At 39.6% G+C, this 12521-nt stretch overlaps 1 protein-coding gene across 8 annotated transcripts in view; it reads right to left on the bottom strand.

Annotated features, from left to right (window-relative positions):
- The window catches only part of BCLAF3 (BCLAF1 and THRAP3 family member 3), a 102860-nt gene that overhangs the window by 63223 nt on the left and 27116 nt on the right, over positions 1-12521 (bottom strand). For 6 of the 8 annotated variants that reach the window (XM_057496094.1, XM_057496093.1, XM_036912851.2 and 3 more), the window contains 3 exons: positions 5461-5535; positions 1693-2265; positions 683-1321 (listed from right to left, as the gene is read on the bottom strand). In XM_057496094.1, the coding sequence (XP_057352077.1) occupies positions 683-1321; positions 1693-2265; positions 5461-5501 (1253 nt within the window). In that variant the 5' untranslated portion in view covers positions 5502-5535. Of the gene's footprint in view, positions 1-682; positions 1322-1692; positions 2266-5460; positions 5536-11786; positions 11809-12521 lie in introns of those variants that run through there. The other 2 variants (XM_057496092.1, XM_036912852.2) reach the window with 2 other exon arrangements.

The raw sequence follows: 12521 nt of genomic DNA on the forward strand, positions 1-12521 counted from the left end.
CCACACTGGCAGAATGTAACCTATTATGATAGTAGTCTATGTTTTTAAAGAATTATTAAGCACTAAACCAAATGTCTTATACCTAAGAGCTCTTTCTAGACCATAGCCTAATTCCCTCTACCTAGGAGAATCAAGTCGGTTGAGTGCCAGTCATTTTGAAATGGCAGCGAGAACCACATTAAGTCACCCACTTCCGTGAGCCCCAGGCACTCTTAGACAAATTGCTTCATCTCTCAGGGCCTCACTTTCATCTATAAAATTGGAGCCTGCTGAAGTCCCTTCCAGATCAAAAATTCTCTGAATTTCAGGCAACAGGGAAAAGAGGCTCTGAGAAACTGAGCAAGGAAGAGGTCTCCTTGAATTCCCCCAGCCTATTCCTAGATACAGAAAATCCAGCAGCATAAAAACACATACATTCATGAAGAGGAACAACTCCACAGAATGTCCTGCATCCAAAAAAGCATCGAGATATGGCATGGAAACAAGTAGACATGAAATCATTCCCTATTACTAATCCTGAGATTCATCCTCATTACAAGGCTTTTTAAAATTAAAAAAATCCAGGCAATCTCTCCCACCTCGATGAACTCTAAACACACTATGAATTCCATTTTCAAAGCTTGAAATAAAAATGGCAAAAGTAGTTATTAAATATCACTGAGAAAAAAAACAAAGATAATACCTGTATGTATTTACTGTAAGTGATTTCTTCCTAAGATGGGCAGATGAATGTTTAACATCAGGAAGTTGTATACTTTCATCAAGTTGGTCACTCGAAGAGTCACTGTCTTCTCTGCCATTCTTTCCTCTCTTTATTTTGTCCCTCCAGTTGTTGTTGCAGGGTTTCAAAGCAACATCACTTTTACTTGAATGAATGCAGCTTGGGAAGTCTTTCTTCAATGGTTTAAAAGGTTCTTTGACTTGCCCACCTTCAGTCTCTCTTCCTCTTCCAGTATTAAAAAAAGTGACCTCTCTGTTTACAGAGCCTTTTGGAGAACTGTATTTTCTATCTCCATCCTTAGAGTACTTCTGAGTTCTTCCAAAAGAAAAGTCGTGGTCCCCATCTGAGGTCTTACGATGCTTCTGGCGATAGTCACAGGATATCTTGGTTGCTGAACCGGTCTCTGGGACATCCCTCTGGGCATGCCAATGTGTTTGGGGTCCAAGGTTCCACTGACCTTTCTTTTCTTGGTAAGATGGAAGAGAATGCCTTGACTTCCATTGTGGGCTCCTGGCAGGCTCTCTGTTTTCATACCTCTCCACGTCTTGTGGTCTTTTTGATGTGTATCCATACTTTCCAAAATCACGATCCTCAGGATACCTGTGTTGACATAAAGCAGTTAACACTTGCACTAGAGAATAAAATGAGAAATTGTATGTGTGGGATGTTGGGCAGCATTGCTTTAAAGGCAGAACTCAGTGGCAAGTTAACCTATTATCCCTCAAGCCAACTCATAGAGGCACAAGGTAGTTAAAGAGGAAAATACAATCTTTTTTTATATTCTAGCTATCACCATGATTTACTCTAAAAATAAATACTTCACTGCTAACAGTAGACCATAACTACATTACAATGCTTTTTATCTTTTTAGACAAAAGCTTTTCAAGGTGATTATCTTCAACCATATTGTAAATAGACTTTTTGACTTGAGGCTTTATACTAAATTACCCAGATTTAATATTTTCCTATACCTCTTCTGAAAAGAGCTCCTTTCTTCAAAGTCTTCAGAGCCTCTTCGAAATGACTGAGAATATTTTTCATCTTGTATCCTCTGGTGCCTCAACTCATCTTCACACCACTTCCCTTTGACTCTAAAAGAATTTGCTATTGGCCTCTGAGGTGATTTCCCTCCTTTTCCACTTCCTTGAATTCTATGGTCATAAGGAATATACCTTCCTTGTAATTCCTCGGGATAACAATCCCTCTGGTGCACTTTGTAGCGTACACTTTCTAAGTATTTGGGGATATACTGAGACCCTCGGTTATCATCTACTCTTCCTGGTAAATGTACTCGGTAAGGATTATAATTATAAGCATCTTCTAAAGAGTTTCTTCTTATGTTTGGAGAAGGTGATCTATGTTCATAAGATCTATAATACATATTTCCATGAGAAGGAATCCTTGGTTTACTCTGTCCATATTTATCATTGTCTATTCTCCAAGTGATGGGTCTTTCTGGTTCCTTTCTGTATTCACAGCCATAATGCCCATGGGAATGTCTTGGCTTGTAGTGTTCAGAATTTCTAGGTACTGGTGATAAAGACCTATGTAAACAAACAGAAAAGTTTAGTCTATTTAAAGACAATTAACATGACTCACCTAAATAAAACATTTGCTTTCCACTGCTTCTTCTACTCAAATCAAATTGATCAATTTGCTGTACTGGCATTTTAGATTGTCCATTTTGGGGTCTGTTATAGTTCCACCCTATTCAAGAAGCATACTCTTTCCATCTTAACTAACGTACCCCAAGTGCGTATTAAAACGGACTGCGCACACCTGTCCTGTTGGAGGAGGACCAGCTTAGGTATGTACCAAATTCCATGAATTTTGGAAGAGCACTGATGGCAAAGTTCTGGCAAAAGGGACAATCAGCAAAAGTTTACATCAGGTTCAATGATTAGGTAAAGAAACAGGCAGAAGGAGGGCTAGACTCATACCAATAAAGGTGCAGGAGAGTCTCTGGCAAACTGAACATTATATCTCTGAAATTACATTAGGTTCTAAGAGTTTACAATGTCACAACAAACCCAAACTCAGACCCAAGAGTGACCTCACAGTTTCTACAACTGACTGTCTCTTCTGTCTGCCATGGCTATATCAAGGAGCAAGAAACACATACTTAACAGTGTGTAGATGTGGGGAAGAAGGAGGGTCTTAAGACTTGAATCTCACGCTTAGCTCCTCTCTAAATACTACTAACATAGGTAAGTTGCTTTTCTTTCCCAGACCTGTTCTCTTACATATGAAATGAAAGATGTGCTGTTGAAACAGAGCTTGTAACTTTGGTGGACAAGTGCTTTCTTCCAGCGATAATGCTCTCTGGGGACAGCACATCCTTTCTGTAACCACCTTCTCTAATACCTCAGCATTGCCAACATCAAGCCTTTCAATCCACTGAGGAGGAAGGCTCCTGTGCCCAGGGAAACAAGTCTGAGTTGCTCAGACGTCAAGAGAAGAGCACTGCTAACTGGAACACAATAAAGTTCAATTTTGCATCTGCAGACCTTTCTTCCCATCTAACCTGTGCAATGTCCCCGTCTCCTCCTTGAGGGTTTAATGTCTTCTAATCAATGAGGCAGCTGTCCTTGCAGCTTCTGTTACCTCCCCCTTCTGAAGCTACCTCAAAGTTGGAGCAACATCAGTAAAGCCCTTTGCAGTGGTGACATGTCTGTGTCCTCCTATGAGAAAGAAGGCAGATTTATCTTCCTCCCATACATACTGGGATTTGTATACTGGAATTGGCAACATCTCCCCTTGGAGTTACTAAGTTAGACATGCTGGCAAATGCATTATTTAGCTGAAGCAGAAACTCTTGTCATCCAGTTGGCTACACCTCATCACAGGAAGAAGTAACTGGAGCCTCCTCTTCCTGGAAGATTTTCTCTCTTCCACCACTAAGGAAAAAGCTGGCAGCCAGAGGCAGAGGTCTTCCAGACTGGATGAATCACCCAATCTCTTACTGTAATTCTTACCTCACCCTGAACATCACTTGGGTATTATACGTCATGTCAGGGGTTTTACTGTAGAGGCCCTTTCTTCTGAAGGACATTGCTAGAATGGTTGCTATTATTTTCAGTTCTCCTAAAGGAACAAAAGACACCCAAGGGGCCTGTTGGGAGATAATTCTCCATGGGTCTCTCGTGTGCTGCATGCCTTGTGAGCAGAGGCACTGACAGCTTTTGTTTCAAGGCAAATAGCCTGGGAAGCTGGAGATGGGACCTCCGTCAGGGCCAGAGGGCTGATCTGTTTGCTGTCCAGGATAATAAGATGCGTGTCTCCTCCAAGGCAAAGGCTAGGCAGGTTTGCTTATAGCCCCTGACAGGGCTTGGGTGCTTCAGTTGTGTCATTACCCCACTGTCTCCTTCTGCAGTGCTTGCCCTTGGGGTTCAGGGGTATGGGGAACACAGGAGCATGAAGCTCAGGCTGCCTGCTGTACTGTGAGTAATAAAGGCCTTTTTCTCTGACCCAGGAGCACCTTGTGGCAGGCTAAAGTGTTAGCTTGCAAGTAAAATATCAGACCCTTTTCAGCTTTTTATGGAGTCCCGAGAAGGAATCCAGTAATCAGGCACTAAACTCAGCAGGGTCTTTTGTGCCACCTCACCAAGGCTATCTATCACAAAAGGGTGAAACGGTGAAACAACACCACCTCTATGGTGCCCTCCAAGTTAAAACCATTAGCTTCTTTACATCCACTTTTCTTTCCATAGCTCCTCCCCATTACCATTACCATTTAGTCTTGTGAACCACAAAATGAAAACTGTTGAAGATATTATCGACTAGTCATTGTAGAACCGTAATGAACAAGCACAACGGCCAAGCTGTTTTAACATGAAAACTCTTGGTCTGCTTTTGTGTATGTAATCACGATCCTTTCTGAAGTCCCAGAATGCACTAGTCACTTCCACAGCTCTGTGCCTGTGCTCCTGTTGTCCCCCTTAACTGAAATACTTTTCTTCTCCCTTTCTATCTTTAGAAATTCTACTCATTCTTAAATGACCAGGTAAAATCTCATCTTTTCTTTGAAGATTTTCTTAGGATCCCCCTTTCCCCTCCATAAAAGCATAATTATTCCCTCCCTGTGGATTCAGAATACTTGGTCCCAGTCAGTAGCACTGCATGTTTCACAGTCAGCTGTGGTGTCAATCTCCCCAGTGAGGCCTAGGCCGTGTGCTTGTTGAGGCCCCTGTAAGATGTCATATTTGCATTTGTAGTCTGAGAACCTACCTGTAGCAGGTATACAATAAGTACTGGCTGAACGGTTCCACTCTAATTATATATACTATTTATACAACCAACCAGAAAAGGGGAAAATTGAACAGTAATTGAGTTTTTCAAAACCATTCCTCTTCCAGGAAGAAGAAGAAATAGGTAGCTCCCAATTTTCTAACTTCTAATTTCTTCAAACATACTGATTATGAAGAAAATAAAATACATACTGAAGAATTCTAAACCACTTACTGATGCAAAAAATATAACACTCTTAAAGATGTTTCCCACTCTCCCTTGTTGTGGCTATTGTATTTTTTCACTATGGATTAATTCTAGCTGCCAGCCATAAGTAAAGAAAGCTGTCAACTCCTAGAACCTAGAAATACAACCCCTATCACTATAAATATCTATTGTGAATAGCCAGGTCCCATGAGCATATTAAAATAGGTTCTTAACAGTACCAGTGAATTTGAAAGTCAAAGCACATCCCAAACCCCAGCTTAGTCTGCTAAACTAAAACTGCTCACCTGTGTTTCCACCTGGGGGATCTAGAGTGTGACCGGCCCATCCTGTGACATGTGAGCCACTACCCACTTTTTACACTGCAAAGAAACACAGTATTAGCAAGTTTGTAGAAACAGCCTGCAATCTGCTCTAAAAATAGGGAATGCCACTGACAAAAAGTTACTTAAGCTCTCTGTCTCAGTTTCCTCTTCTGTAAAATGGGATGATAATAATGAGACCTGCCTTAACGTACAGTTGTGAGGATAAAATGAATAAAATCAGGGGTCAGCAAACTTTTCCTGTAAAGGGTCAGAGAGTAATTATTTGGGGCTTTGCAGGGCATATAAGGTATCTTTCCTTTTTTAATCCCTTTAAAAATATAAAAACGATTCTTATGTCAAGTGCCACATAAAAGTAGGCCCTGAAGGCCAAAAGGACTATTCTTTGATGATTCCTGAGTTAAATCATGAAAAGAGCTTAGACTACTGCCTGACACACACCAACTGCTACGTAAGTGTTCCAAAAAAAAGGAAAAAGTGACCCAGACTTCCTCTTTATGAACATAACCACTAACTTTCATCTTTTGCCATGAACACAAACACTTTATATACTCTCAGTCAAAATGCTTAGGAATACTTGATGATATATCCTGCTTTTTAAAATGTTAGATAATAAGAATTACAATGCCTAATTATAGTGCTCAATTGCTGCTTAACTTCCACTTAATATACCAAAATTAATTAAGCATGATTACACATTTAGCTTGCTTTTAATTTTTTGCTAAAATGATGTCAAACAAGTATGTTTTAAAAGACATAAACTTGAGTGTGGTTTTTTTTCCTACCATTCATCTACAATTACATGAAGGACATTATGTTTACTAGGCTCCCCCCTTCACCAAGTCCCCCCCACAATACTCATTCACAGTCACTGTCCATCAGTGTGGTAAGATGCTGTAAAATCACTACTTGTTTTCTCAGTGTTGCACAGTCCTCCGAGTGGCCCCCACACACACTATACATGCTAATCGTTATGCCCCTTTCTTTTTCCCCATCCGTATCCCTCCCTTTCCACCCATCCTCCCCAGTCCCTTTCCCTTTGGTAACTGTTAGTCCATTCTTGGGTTCTGTGATTCTGCTGCTGTTTTGTTCCTTCAGTTTTCCTTTGTTCTTATACTACAAATGAGTGAAATCATTTGATACTTGTCTTTCTCTGCCTGGCTTATTTCACTGAGCATAATACCCTCTAGCTCCATCCATGTTGTTGCAAATGGTAGGATCTGTTTTTTTCTTATGGCTGAGTAATATTCCATTGTGTATATGTACCACCTCTTCTTTACCCATTCATCTACTGATGGACATTTAGGTTGCTTCCATATCTTGGCTATTGTAAATAGTGCTGCGATAAACATAGGGGTGCATCTGTCTTTTTCAAACTGGGCTGCTGCATTCCTAGGATAAATTCCTAGAAGTGGAATTCCTGGGTCAAATGGTATTTCTATTTTGAGCTTTTTGAGGAACCTCCATATTGCTTTCCACAATGGTTGAACTAATTTACATTCCCACCAGCAGTGTAGGAGGGTTCCCCTTTCTCCACAACCTCGTCAACATTTGTTGTTGTCGGTCTTTTGGATGATAACCATCCTTACTGGTGTGAGGTGATATCACATTGTGGTTTTAATTTGCATTTCTCTGATGACAAGCGATGTGGAGCATCTCTTCATGTGTCTGTTGGCCAACTGAATTTCTTCTTTAGAGAACTGTCTATTCAGCTCCACTGCCCATTTTTTAATTGGATTATTTGCTTTTTGTTTGTTGAGGTGTGTGAGCTCTTTATATATTTAGAATGTCAACCCTTTATCAGATCTGTCATTTATGAATATATTCTCCTATACTGTAGGATACCTTTTTGATCTATTGATGGTGTCATTTGCTGTACAGCAGCTTTTCAGCTTGACATAGTCCCACTTGTTCATTTTTGCTTTTGTTTCCCTTGCCTGGGGAGATATGTTAAAGAACAGGTCACTCATGTTTATGTCTAAGAGATTTTTGCCTATGTTTTTTCTACGAGTTTTATGGTTTCATGACTTACGTTCGAGTCTTTGATCCATTTCGAATTTACTTTTGTGTATGGAGTTAGACAGTGATCCACTTTCATTCTCTTCCATGTAGCTGTCCAGTTTTGCCAGCACCATCTGTTGAAGAGACTGTCATTTCACCATTGTATGTCCATGGATCCTTTATCAAATATTAATTGACCATATATGTTTCGGTTAATGTCTGAAGTCTCTATTCTGTTCCATTGGTCTGTGGCTCTGTTCTTGTGCTAGTACCAAATTGTCTTGATTACTGTGGCTTTGTAGTAGATCTTGAAGTTGGGGAGTGAGATCACCCCACTTTATTCTTCCTTCTCAGGATTGCTTTAGCTATTTGGGGTCTTCGGTATTTCCATATGAATTTTTGAACTATTTGTTACAGTTCACTGAAGAATGCTGTTGGTAATTTGATAGGGATTGCATCGAATCTGTATATTGTTTTGGGCAGGATGGCCATTTTGACAATATTAATTCTTCCCAGCCAGGAGCATGGGATGAGTTTCCATTTGTTAGTGACCTCTTTAATTTATCTTAAGAGTATCTTATAGTTTTCAGGGTATAGGTCTTTCACTTCCTTGGATAGCTTTATTCTTAGGTATTTTATTCTTTTGATGCAATTGTGAATGGAATTGTTTTCCTGATTTCTCTTTCTATTAGTTCATTGTTAGTGTACAGGAAAGGCAGAGATTTCTGTGTTAATTTTGTATCCCGCAACTTTGCTGAATTCCGATATTAGTTCTAGTAGTTTTGGAGTGGAGTCTTTAGGGTTTTATATGTACAGTATCATGTCATCTGCAAATAGTGTCAGTTTGACATCTTCTTTACCAATCTGGATTCTGCATATTTCTTTGTTTTCTCTGATTGCCATGGCCAGGACCACCAGTACTATGTTGAATAACAGTTGGGAGAGTGGGCATCCCTGTCTTGTTCCCGATCTCAGAGGAAAAGCTTTCAGCTTCTCGCTGTTCACTATGATGTTGGCTGTGGGTTTATCATATATGGCCTTTATTATGTTGAGGTACTTGCCCTGTATACCCATTTTGTTGAGAGTTTTTATCATGAATGGGTGTTGAATTTTTTCAAATTCTTTTTCAGCATCTATGGAGATATCATGTGGTTTTTGTCCTTCTTTTTGTTGATGTGGTGGATGATGTTGATGGATTTTCAAATGTTGTACCATCCTTGAATCTCTGGGATGAATCCCACTTGGTCATGCTGTATGATCCTTTTGATGTATTTTTGAATTCAGTTTGCTAATATTTGTTGAGTATTTTTGCATCTATGTTCATCAGGGATATTGGTATGTAATTTTCTTTTTTGGTGGGGTCTTGGCCTGGTTTTGGTATTACGGTGATGTTGGCTTCATAGAATGAGTTTGGGAGTATTCCCTGCTCTTCTACTTTTTGGAAAACTTTAAGGAGATTGGGTATTATGTCTTCTCTGTATGTCTGATAAAATTTCAAGGTAAATCCATCTGGCCCAGGGGTTTTGTTCTTGGGTAATTTTTTGATTACTGCTTCATTTTCAGTGCTGGTAATTTTTCTGTTTAGATTTTCTGTTTCTTTCTGGGTCAGTCTTGGAAGGTTATATTTTTCTAAGAAGTTGTCCATTTATCCTAGGTTTTCCAGCTTGTTAGCATATCAGTTTCCATAGTATTCTCTAATAATTCTTTGTATTTCTGTGGGTTCCGTCGTGATTTTTCCTTTCTCGTTTCCGATTCTGTTGACGTGTGTTGACTCCCTTTTCTCTTAATAAGCCTGGCTAGAGGCTTATCTATTTTGTTTATTCTCTCGAAGAACCAGCTCTTGGTTTCATTGATTTTTTCTATTGTTTTATTCTTCTCAATTTTATTTATTTCTTCTCTGATCTTTATTATGTCCCTCCGTCTGCTGACCTTAGGCCTCATTTGTTCTTCCTTTTCCAATTTCCATAATTGTGACATTAGACTATTCATTTGGGATTGTTCTTCCTTCTTTAATTATGCCTGGATTGCTATATACTTTCCTCTTAAGACTGCTTTTGCTGTGTTCCACAGAAGTTGGGGCTTTGTGTTCTTGTTTTCATTTGTTTCCATATATTGCTGGATCTCCATTTTAATTTGGTCATTGATCCATGGAATTTACTGAGGCTCTTTTTGTGGCCTAGTATGTGGTCTATTCTGGAGAACATTCCATGTGCACTTGAGAAGAATGTGTATGCTGTTGCTTTTGGATGTAGAGTTCTACAGATGTCTATTAGGTCCATCTGTTCTAGTGTGTTGTTCAGTGCCTCTGTGTCCTTACTTATTTTCTGTCTGGTGGATCTATCCTTTGGAGTAAGTGGTGTGTTAAAGTCTCCCAAAATGAATGCATTGCATTCTATTTCCTCCTTTAATTCTGTTAGTATTTGTTTCATATATGTTGGTGCTCCTGTATTGGGTGCATATGTTTATAATGGTTATATATTCTTGTTGGACTGAGCCCTTTATCATTATGTACTGTCCTTCTTTATCTCCTGTGACTTTCTTTATTTTGAAGTCTATTTTGTCTGATACTAGTATTGCAACACCTGCTTTTTTCTCCCTGTTGTTTGCATGAAATATCTTTTTCCATCCCTTGACTTTTACTCTGTGCATGTCTTTGGGTTTGAGGTGAGTCTCTTGTAAGCAGCATATAGATGGGTCTTGCTTTGTTATCCATTCTATTACTCTGTGTCTTTTGATTGGTGCATTCAGTCCATTTACATTTAGGGTGATTATTAAAAGATTCTGTACTTATTGCCATTGCAGGCTTTAAGTTTGTGGTTACCAAAGGTTCAAGGATAGCTTCTTTACTATCTTACTGTGTAACTTAACTTGCTTATTGAGCTATCATAAACACTGTCTGATGATTCTTTATTTCTCTCCCTTCTTATTCCTCCTCCTCCATTCTTCACATGTTGGGTGTTTTGTTCTGTGCTCTTTTTAGGAGTGCTCCCATCTGGAGCAGTCCCTCTAAGATACCCTGTAGAGGTGGTTTGTGGGAGGCAAATTCCCTCAACTTTTGCTTGTCTGGGCATTGTTTAAACCCTCCTTCATACTTAAATGATAACCGTGCTGGATACAGTATTCTTGGTTCAAGGCCCTTCTGTTTCATTGCATTAAATGTATCATGCCATTCTCTTCTGGCCTGTAAGGTTTCTGTTGAGAAGTCTGATTATAGCCTGATGGGTTTTCCTTTGTAGGTGACCTTTTTTCTCTCTCTGGCTGACTTTAATAATCTGTCCTTGTCTTTGATCTTTGCCATTTTAATTATTATGTGTCTTGGTGTAGCCCTCCTTGGGTCCCTTGTCATGGGAGTTCTGTGTGCTTCTGTGGTCTGAGAGGCCATTTTCTCCCCCAGTTTGGGGAAGTTTTCAGCAATTATTTCTTCAAAAACACTTTCTATACCTTTTTCTCTCTCTTCTTCTTCTGGTACCCCTGTAATGCGGATATTGTTCCATTTTGCGTGGTCACACAGTTCTCTTAATATTCTTTCATTCCTGGAGATCCTTTTATCTCTCTCTGCGTCAGCTTCTCTGCGTTCCTGCTCTGATTTCTACTCCATTAATGGTCTCTTGCATCTCATTCATTCTGCTTTGAAGTCCTTCCAGAGATTGTTTTATTTCCATATTCTCCCTCCTTAGTTCTTGCAAATTTCTCTGCAAGTCCATCAGCATGGTTATGACTTGTGTTTTGAATTCTTTTTCAGGAAGATCAGGTAACAGATTCTTTTTTAAGTATACTATTTTTTATAGATTCTTTAAAAATTTTTCTTTTATTTTTTATACTAAGAATACTTAACATGAGATCTATACTCTTAATAATCTTTTCAGTGCCCAGTAGAGCACTGTTAACTCCAGGTACCATTTCTAGAATGTATTCATCTCATTTAACTGAAATCTTATGCCTGTTGATTAGTGACTCCCCATACCCACCTTCCCCCAGCTCCTGGCAACCATCATTCCATTTTTTGATTCTATGAGTTTGACTTTTAGATACTTCATATTAGTTGAATCAGGCAGTATTTGTCTTTCTGTGACTGGCTTATTTCATAATGTTCTCAAGATCCATCCATGTTCTGACACATGGCAGAATTTCCTTATTTTTAAGGGTGGGGTAATATTCCATTATACATATATACCACATTTTCTTTATCTATTCATTTGTCCATGGGCATTTACACTGCTTCCACGTTATAGATAGTGAATTGTGTTAATATCTCTGAGATTCTGATTTCAATTAGTTTGGACACATACCCAGAAGTGGGATTGCTGGACCACATGGTGGTTATACTTTTAAGTTTTTAAGGAACCTTCATACTTTTCCCACAGTGGCTGCACCATTTTGTATTCCCAGCAACAGTGCACAGGGTTCCAACTCCTCCACATCCTTGCCAGTACTTGCTGCTTTTGCTCTTCTCGTAATTGCCTTCTTGACAGGTTTGAGGTAATAAATCAGCAGTAAATTCTTAACTGACGGAAGAGGTGAAAAGGCTACACTGTTGGCAATTTGTGTAAAAGATCAGAGAAGGGAGACATCAATGTCACAAGAACAAACAGCAGACAATAAGTAATGTTAGGAGGGTTTAAGGAACTGGGTCCCACAGAAGGTCCCAGGTTTCTTTATGGAGACTGGGAGCTTTTGTGATAAAGGATGCTGAGTGAGTATTTTGCCTGTCCACAGAGGGCAAGAGGAGCAAGAGGAGAGGCATTTAGAGGAAAGATGTTTGTATGAATATAAAGGACTTTGTGACCCAGGAGGTGAGGGGTGCCCCTCCAGCCACAGAGTTATGTGGAGCAAAGATCCACTATCTGGAAAAAGTTAACCTGCATGGGCTTACAGGGAGCCACTGCCACCCTCTCTTGAGATCCCTTCCAAACCAGATGTCCACAGAAGGGAACTGAAAAGGCCAGACTCTGGGTCTCTTTGATCCAAAATGATAGGAAGCAAAGAGACAGCTGGGTCCAAGTCTTGGAGGGATAATTCTGGGC

This window comes from Manis pentadactyla, chromosome X (genome assembly GCF_030020395.1).
Source record: "Manis pentadactyla isolate mManPen7 chromosome X, mManPen7.hap1, whole genome shotgun sequence".
Classification (NCBI taxonomy): domain Eukaryota; kingdom Metazoa; phylum Chordata; class Mammalia; order Pholidota; family Manidae; genus Manis; species Manis pentadactyla.